General features: G+C 34.3%; 1 protein-coding gene across 1 annotated transcript; it reads right to left on the bottom strand.

Annotated features, from left to right (window-relative positions):
- Positions 1–7,570: 7,570 nt before the first annotated feature.
- On the bottom strand, positions 7,571–8,494 carry LOC120174451 (protein MIZU-KUSSEI 1-like). The gene has a single exon (XM_039181293.1). The coding sequence runs from the start codon at positions 8,461–8,463 to the stop codon at positions 7,657–7,659; it is 807 nt and encodes a 268-aa protein (XP_039037224.1). The 5' UTR covers positions 8,464–8,494; the 3' UTR covers positions 7,571–7,656.
- Positions 8,495–9,252: the final 758 nt, after the last annotated feature.

The following is a 9,252-nucleotide window of genomic DNA, read 5'->3' as shown; positions in this document are numbered from 1 at the left end:
AAAATTTAAAGTCGTTTAACTATGATGATCTTTTTGAGTAACCTTTAAAGATGTTCAACATCTCTAAGTCTTGTTTGAGACCAGTTTGCAAATAGAAAGAAAAATGATATTCCCATTTTTTTATATTATATTTTCAAATTAGTTTGATACAAGAAATGAAAAATTATTGAAGAGAAGAAATAAAGGGAAGAAAAATAAATAGTTTCGACAATACTTACGGTGAGTATCAATATTCATCAACAAATGTCGATTACCAAAAGAAAGAATATCAATTTCTTTTATTAAAATTAAAATTTCAAACTTCAAACCATAAAATAATATCGATGCCTTTTATTGGTATCGATATCAATCAAATAAACCGATATGTTAAAGACCAATATTGATACTTAATTGTGAAATTCAATATTGATTGCCCATATGATTATTATGCTTTATAACGTAATCCCCACATTGAATAAACACAAGATTGATTGAGCAATAGAAAGTTTTGAATTTTGGTTAGATATATTATCACCCCATTATTCAAATGGTAACCATTTTAAAATAAACAGTACAAAAACTCAATTTTATAAAAGTAAAAAATAAAGACTAAATTTTGAAATACTATAAAAATCCCTTATATACGTAAACCAAAATTATTCAAATTAAAAAATAGAACTAAATCTACAATAAGACACAAACTTATAGTATAATTTGACAAAAGTAAGCAATAGAGCACTACTTTCCAGTTGTGAGACCGATAGACTTAAGATGGACGAGAGGAAAGGGAGCCACCGAGCCAGCATGACAATGACTCATCGTCCTTCAATGCTCAAGCTCTGGGTTGGTGAAATGAATGTAAAACCATATTTACTCATTTTATTTTATTTTACTACTTTCTTTCCCATAACAAAATCGTGGCATGTGGCAATGTAATCTTTCAAGTGTCAACATAGCTAAAGCCATCATCGTGTATTTCATGCCTAGGCAAATGCATCACCAAAATCTCATAGTTTAATAAACATAAATTCGATAAGAATCTTTCAAGAAGAGTCTCATAATTTTTTAATATTTTTTAATTAATAATAATTAATCTTATTGTCTACTGATATTTTTCCAAAAAGATAAACGAGTAAAATATTATAATAATTATATAAATGAATAAAATATGAAATATTCTCTCAACTAATTCCATGATCTGCGGTTGTGGAATGTGAACGTCGGTCTCATCGGGTCACGATACATTGCTAATATTTTGGCAAGATTTCGTGGTTTCCGCTTTAAGCGTATTGCAAATCACATTGACATTTGACAATTGACACCTCTTGAATTGGGTACCTACCCACTTGGCACATGTCCAATGCCCCATGGCGCAAGGCTTGTTCAAAGTCTTGACATGGACTTTTTTTCCATGCTTTTTTTTTTATTCCCTTTATCATAAAAAAGGTAGTAAAATTGCAGCCCCTAGCTGTCCATAAGATAAAGAGGGTTTCTTGTAAGTTTCTATTGATTTGTACATATTAGCCAAGACTGATCTACTTACGAATTCGACCGTTCCCTGCTGGGAATTGTATGCCCCAATACAGATGTCAGCTTCAATATTGTTGTAGCTTTGATTTCTTTCTTGTAACACCTTCCTACGCAAAGGATCACCCACTTCATTCCTCTATTTTTCATGTCCCTTTCTTTCACTTTTCTCATGTAATAAAAGCCTAGCTTCCCAATATCACTACCTCTAGGAGCCATTCACAATTCTGCCTAAAAAAGTATAACGAGATCATTAATTCTCAACGTTTTTATAAATGATTTTTTATTTGAAATATTTAGTCTCTACCATTTTAATTTTTATCAAAATAATTCATGTTCGATGGAAACCGTTTGATTGACGATCAATACATATTACCGACGTGAGATTTTAACATATACTTAATTAACGATGTGACACATGTCATGTTATCAATTGAATGTATATAAAAATATCACGGCAGCAACATATTGTAACCATTAGTTAACTAATTATTTTCATCTAACAGATATTATTTGTAAACCCCCTTTTTTTCTGCATCAGCGTGTCCAACTAGGATTATGTTTTTGTCAACGAAATTCACACAACTAACATAGAAAAAGAAAAGGGAGGAAAATTCATACAAGACTTTCCTCTCTGCCAAGCAAACAGAATTGTTAGGTACACCATACCGCAGGGGTTTTGGATTGGATTGGACCAATCAGACACAATATTCAATTCTCATCTTCCACTTGTTTACTATTTAATTTGCCACGTCAAAATGACCAACATTTCTAGGAAAATCAGCCTCCTTTCCCTGCTTAAACTCCCACAAAATTGTACTAGCCAGGAACTTTCTTATAAACAAGAAACCAGAAAATAAAATAAGTCTCTGCCGCCACCAATACGCACAATCATCCAACACTCCAAGAAATTAAAATACAGAAAGAAAAATACTTTGTATAATTTTTTTTTGGGTAACTACGTATTTAGTCACACACATATTCTTATGGTTCTGTTTTGGTCAACCAACAATTTTTTTCCTGAAAATCATATTAAACTTTACGTTTTAATTTTGTTTTGGTGACACGTCAAGTTTTTAATAGTGAATGGTTAAAACAAGATCTAAACGTAATATTATATATAATTTAAATATATATACAATTAGGTGATCAAAATAAAACCATAGAAATTAGTGAGTGACTAAATACGTGTTTTAGCCTAAATTTTACCAAAGCGTTGACAAATCTTATAATCAAATTTTCTAGTTTTTTAGCGTGCACTTCCCAGTTTCTTACACCTTTTTTTATAAAAAATTTAGGTGAGGGTAGCTCCCTAAGTCCAGTCCAGGGCATACTTAAAATCTAATTGAGATTTACATAAGACTTTATAAGTTGTCCACAAAAAATGATGATGGTAAAATTCGAATTTGACCTTACAAACTCAAATTCTTTAATCTTAACTACTTGTACAACACTGGACGGTCAATTTACTACACTTAGCTTTCTCATTTGCCACCTTTCTTTTTCTCTCTTTGACTCTTCCTCCATCCACCATATAATGTAATTATGAAATTTCATGTAAAAAATCAAATCTTCACCTCTTATATGTACCTTGTCTCCCCTTTCCCAGTGAAAAAAAAAACCTTTAAACTCTTCTTCTAAAACCCTACTGCCACTTCCCAAAGATTGTCTCCCCTCTTCATCTTCAAATGGCCTCAAAGGTAATATACATCGTCTTCCTAATTATACTTCTTGCTGGATCTAGTTTCGCCACCCGGCCTGGAAAAACCATGGTCGTCGACGATAGAGTTTCAATGGCCACTTTCCCGAGAAAGTACGAGACGGGTTTTGTATACCAAGGGCAGATGTTCAACTTCTTCCCCAAAGGGACCCCTATACCACCTTCTGGTCCATCTAAAAGGCACAATTCTGTCATCCATTCTACTCAAAACTGAGTAAACTGTCCCTTCTTCTGTAGTCTCAAAGTTTTTTTTCCCTTTTTTTCTTTTAATATAGGTGTTAGGATTGTCTGCGCTCTGCAGCAAAGGGTTTGTTCTGGTCAAAAACAGAGCTCGTCTCTTTTAGGATTTTTGGGATTCATAGATATAGACATAATACTGTATAGTATTTAAGATATGTTTGTTGATAATTTCTACTGGTATTCGTTTCATTATTAAAAAAATGCAGATGGTTGTACACTTGGTTGAAATGAATTCAATTTTGTGATGAATTATATAATCAAATGTTGGAGACGATCTGCTTCTGTTTTCACGTTTATCTTTGCAAACTAGGATGGCGTAAGGCTAGCTTCCTCTGTATTTGGTTTTTACTTTAGATTGTAAATAAAAGGCATTTAGATCGACTTTCATTGCATTAGGCAAGGGAACTCCAATGGCTGCCGTTCAAATCCAATCAACTTACCGTTGGTATTGGAATAGACTAGAGTTGGGTGCCTCCTTCGCCCCACTTATTTAGGTCGTCCATTCGATGGGGAAATGAGGAAGAAGCAGAGTTTGTGATGGCTGATTTCCATTGAAATTGCAAATTGTAAGAAGAAGAAGAAAACAAATTGAGGAAGATAAGATAAACCTAAAGAATATTTTAAACAAAACCCATGCAACTAAGAATTTCGCTGTTCATATTTGACACGTTTGACCATCTAAGATATGTTATAAAATTGCCTTAAATCAATATTACAAAAGATTTGTTAATAATTTTAATAACAATACAAGAATCAATGATCTCTAGAAATTGTGGTTAAAAGCTCTCAGTTGACATACTTCTTAAGTTGTGAGTTTAATAATGATTAGGAGCAAAATTCTTATTTTCTCCCCGTAAGTAGGAATTGTTAAAAAATATATAAATACATAATGCAACAAAAAATGGTTGTTCTTTGTTCTCATATGTAATGGGGTAGGGGGAGGTAAGATAGTAGACTGCCCCCAACACCAGGTTGAGAGCACCTTTCGTAGAAAACCTCCAAATTATAAAATACCCTCCGTGGAACTCGATCCCACGACCTCAAGATTAATAACCTTGTGCTCTAAATACATAATGCAACATCAACCTTAAATTATAGGAACATGTAATATGTAAACCTTCATGTTATGTTGATGACTATAAGTACGAACGTAGGATTTTATATTAAGAAATGAATTTATAAAACTTTAAGATAAGGTGAATCTAAAAATTTTTAAGGAGACAAAAATATATTTTTAATAGAAAATATATAAAAAATATCTAAAATATATAATAATTTAAAATTTCAAGATACGACCGTCGCTACTCTTCCTCTCAATCCATCCCTAACTGAAGGCCTCATGAAGTGCCCAAAGTTTCGATAACAGAACTTAGCACTTACCAATGCTCTTAGAAAAACCAAACAATCAGCGGCCCTTGGCATCCCTGAATACGAAACCCACTGCTGCATCTCATTCAATACAGGAAACAACACCGTTCGTACTAACTTTCACCCACCCTTCCGTCGGTCGCTGCTATAACAACTGATCTTTACATGAGTTCATGCGTGTCGATGTCGATCATGTCTTCATGATCCGCCCTCGTATATTTTCCTCCTACATGGGTAAGCTTTCGATAAGGATACTAGTTTTCTCCATAAAGTTTGAATAAAAATAAATGCATTCCTCCAAAGCATCTGCTTCCAGTAGATTGTAGCAAACAATAAACCCTACTCTCCATTTCCATGTGTTCCATCACAGCTCCGTAAGTTAGTCTGAAGCCAATCTTTTAAGGGAAGAGTTGTGAACTTCGTCCACAACGTAAGTGAAACCAAATGGGACCAAAGTCTTCTTTTAACAATACATCTTCTAAGGACATGTTTGACATCCTCATCTCCCCTTTTAAATATCTGGCAGCGACTCTCATTGGTTCTATGGTGTCTTATGCGTTCAACATCAGTCTACCGAGGAACCTTCATCCACCAAATGAGCTTCCGGCAGTCATCCTCCTCCCCATCATTTGCAAAAGTCAGCAAACGATAAGATGTTTTTTTTTTCGAGAACGCACGAGTGTTATCCCATCTCCACAACGATCGATCATTCTCCAAAGCTGCCTGAGGAGGCAGAAAAGCTGCATTCTTTCTTAAGACCTCTACCGGGAGGACGTGATGAAGAGAATTCCGATCCCACTCGCCAGAATCTAGAACCTAGTCTGCCACTGGGTTATGATCCGGGTTTGCTGAAACTAAACTCTGGTCCACTAGCGGAACTTATTATCAAGCCAAGAACCAAACCAAAAAGGCAATACCAACGCCATCTCGAATATTCTAAGAAATGTTGTCTCGGACTTGAGGCCAAATGTTACTCAACAGTCAACCCTTTCCTTAGGCGTGATCATTTTCCAGTCCACGAAGAGAGTGGCATGGGACCGTTCCATATTGGTGTGGGCTCCTACATTTCATTATATGTGAATTTGGTTCTAAAATGGATACTTAAATTGTCCATAATGTTTTCTACTAAGGCTGGTAACGACCTTACATTTCTCTGTGCAAGAATAAAGGTTTACCTCATAAAGATAAAGTACATATGTGCCCCGAAAATATTATTATCACGAAGATTAACCTCATGAAAACATATCATCTTGCTCATACTTAATTAGGACATACTTCGTGTAAAAAGCTCAATGATATGTACGTATGTCCACAAAGGGATTTGATACTCCAATTAACCATTGTAAAACAACCTTCATAACTTTGGTTACAAAAACCTTTTACTTCTAGGGTCAATCCATTAATCAAAACTCTTTTCGAGACAACATTTTTCTTTAATTATGACATAAATCTCTAAGTGTCCCGTCAGAGTTATTAAGCTATTGAAGTTATTTTTCGATAGTTTGAATATGTTGAGTCTTTGAAAAGCTCATCAAGAGATGGAGTCACCAACGACCGTTTTGTGCTAGGTATGACTGAATACTTTTAAATTTGGCTTTCGTCTAACAATAAGATCAAAATCAGACTTTAAATTCAATTATATATGGAGAAAGTTAAAATACTCACACGATATCTAAAATTGATACATTTAAAAGAATATATTATCTCGTTTGTAATCAACAACGCCTTGGTCCACTCTTCTGGTTTTATGTTTGAAATGCAATGAACACAATCCCTGCATAGTATATAAACATATATGAAGTACGTACCCTATATGTCCTGATATTAATTTCAAAGTTAATCATGACAGCACCATCTGATAAACTAAGCCATTATTAGGGAGGTAAAAAAATCATGACAGCACCATCAAAATGTATAAAGTTATATTCATGTTTATTTTAATTTTTTGAAAATATTTATTTCCGATTCACGTTTGTTTAAAATTTTAGTATCCTATTCATGTTTGGTTCGTTTATCGATTGCAAACATGTTAATTTAGCGTTCATGAACAAGTTAGTATGTTCAGAAAATAGTAAAATTATACTACTAGTCCTTAAACTCCTTAAGCTTCACAATATGGACTTCAAAGTTCATATTGTGTTCAATTTAATCCTTACCTTCACCTATATTTAAAACGTAAAAAAGGGATAACTAAATAAATTAGCTTATAAATGAGTCAATATACGAGCTTGTTTGAGAACATAAATAAACTAAACACGCCTCTATTTGTATTTGTTCATTTATTAAACAAATATAAATTTTTTGTTCATACTCATTTATTTAATTTAATAAACGAACATTATATAAATAATTTACAAACAATTGATCGAATAATCTATTCATTTAGAGTCATCCATTGGCACAAAGATTTCCAAATATATTGTTCAAGGTGAGTATATATCTATTAATAATATAAATTTAAAACAAATAAAATTTTAAAATAAATATTATCTATGAAATGAATAATTAATAAAAAAATTGAGATTTCGGTATAGTTACGTAAACAGCCTGAAATTGACATACATCCACCACCGCAGAGGTTGATTTATGCTGTATCCGGCTTTTTTATTCTTACATTCCTGTTATCACCGGTTGGTCTGGTTACTTCAATACATTCAGCAATATTATTTTCAAAAAAAAAAATTGATAACATATTTTCGCCTTTTCCATTAATATTCTGAGAAAATAAGGCAAACAAAACCTCCAGGTCCTCCACTATACGTACATCTTCTTCATTGCTTAACAACAAAATCTAAAGCTTGGTGCACCAAAACAAAACGACCCTAAACTCTAATCAGATAAACACTGAGTTCAGGGCCACCGGAGCCATCGGGATTCATCATGTAAAAGGCTTCCGAATCTTTAGACCCTACGACCCTCTCGAATCTGGCTCTCATGTACATCAGCTCACCTTCGGGACCACCTCCATTCCCCTTGCAGCTTCCCGGTAACACACCGGCGCCCATCGAAATAGGCTCCACGGCTTTTAACACTTTCCACTCCTCGGGTCCGCACTCGCGCCTCGTTGCGAACCCACATTTCTTGCCATTGCAGTAAGTCCGCCAAACAGGCTCGTCCAGCAGCTTCATCCCTTTCTTCCCTATCTTCTTTTCACACTCCAAGGTGATTCTAACCAACCCAGAGGCCATTTCCTTGACTAAAACACTAGTTGATATTGCGAGCTGGATTAAAAACGCCGGACTTAGTTTTGCTTCTTCTTGAAACGCAAAATGAACGTGATCACGCCGGTATCCGAACAGGGTTCCTATGACTTTAGTGCCTAAACCTGAACGATATACAGAACGATTCTTACCGAACACACTCAGAGCTGACCGAAGCTTAGAAACCGATACGATTGCCAGTTTCTTTCTCGGTGCTGCTGGAGCTAAAGAAACTTGACCGGGCACCGGGATTCGAAGCTCATCTGCTTTCTTGGCTTCAACACAAAAATGAGACGAGGAGCTGAACGTTAGGATTTCTTCCTCGTTGTCACCATCATCATCATCTTCGACCTTCTTTTTCCAGTTGAAATATCGTCTCGAGAAAGAGAAAGAAGAATCGTGGGGGCTCTTAGCTGTGATTGTCTTCATATTGGAAAAAAGGCAAGAAAGTTTCTGTGAGTGAAGAAGAGAGAACGAAGTATATATAAATAAACAAAGTGTCCCAATCTATTAACTTATATCAGTAGTTTGGGGGAAGGTGGATTTATTCCTGACAAAAGAGAAGTTGAACATCCCCACCTAACTGATAAAAGTAGTAAACAAGTGGACAATATAACTGAGAGAGAAAGCGAATAGAGGAGAAGTATAGGAAAATAGTGGGAATCGGTGGAGACACTAGCAGACTGTAATTTCTTTATCATGTGGGGCAAAACAGGCTGAAAATAAGGGAAGCGTGGGGTAAGAACCGGAGAATGAAAAGGAAATTTGACTGTCAAATCTGACTTGCATTGGAAACTGTTAAGGACAGGTACAGCCACACCAACTTTACCCATCATAATTTATCCAAAAAAAAAAAAAACTTTACCATCATAATCATTTTTTTAATAGTAGGCATAGATTACAAATTAGTATTTATTTAATAATATACATATATCTTCTAAATATAATTATTTAAATTTAAAATTTTATATGATAACCACATTTAATCGTGTTATTAGTATGAAATAATTAAAAAATAATATCTACATGAAAGATTTTTAATCATTTTGATGGCCCCAAGCACAATCTCCCTTCTATTCTAGTTATATGAGCCAGCAATACATTAGGGCACAGGCAGCCTCCTTTGCGTTTTGTATCCTTAATAACTTTTTCTGAAATTGAGAAAATGATTATTGATTAATCTTTATATTTGTATTTATCATAATTTAATCATCTAAT

The sequence above is a fragment of the Hibiscus syriacus genome, unplaced genomic scaffold (assembly GCF_006381635.1).
Source record: "Hibiscus syriacus cultivar Baekdansim isolate YM2019G1 unplaced genomic scaffold, ASM638163v2 tig00112107_pilon, whole genome shotgun sequence".
Taxonomy (NCBI): Eukaryota; Viridiplantae; Streptophyta; class Magnoliopsida; order Malvales; family Malvaceae; genus Hibiscus; species Hibiscus syriacus.
The sequence above is the reverse complement of the archived record's forward strand: the minus strand, read 5'-3'. Positions and strand labels throughout refer to the sequence as shown.

What these genes read in the sequence shown, in the direction of transcription:
- LOC120174451 (XM_039181293.1), bottom strand. Translation starts at nt 8,463, where the DNA reads ATGAAGACAATCACAGCTAAGAGCCCCCACGATTCTTCTTTCTCTTTC.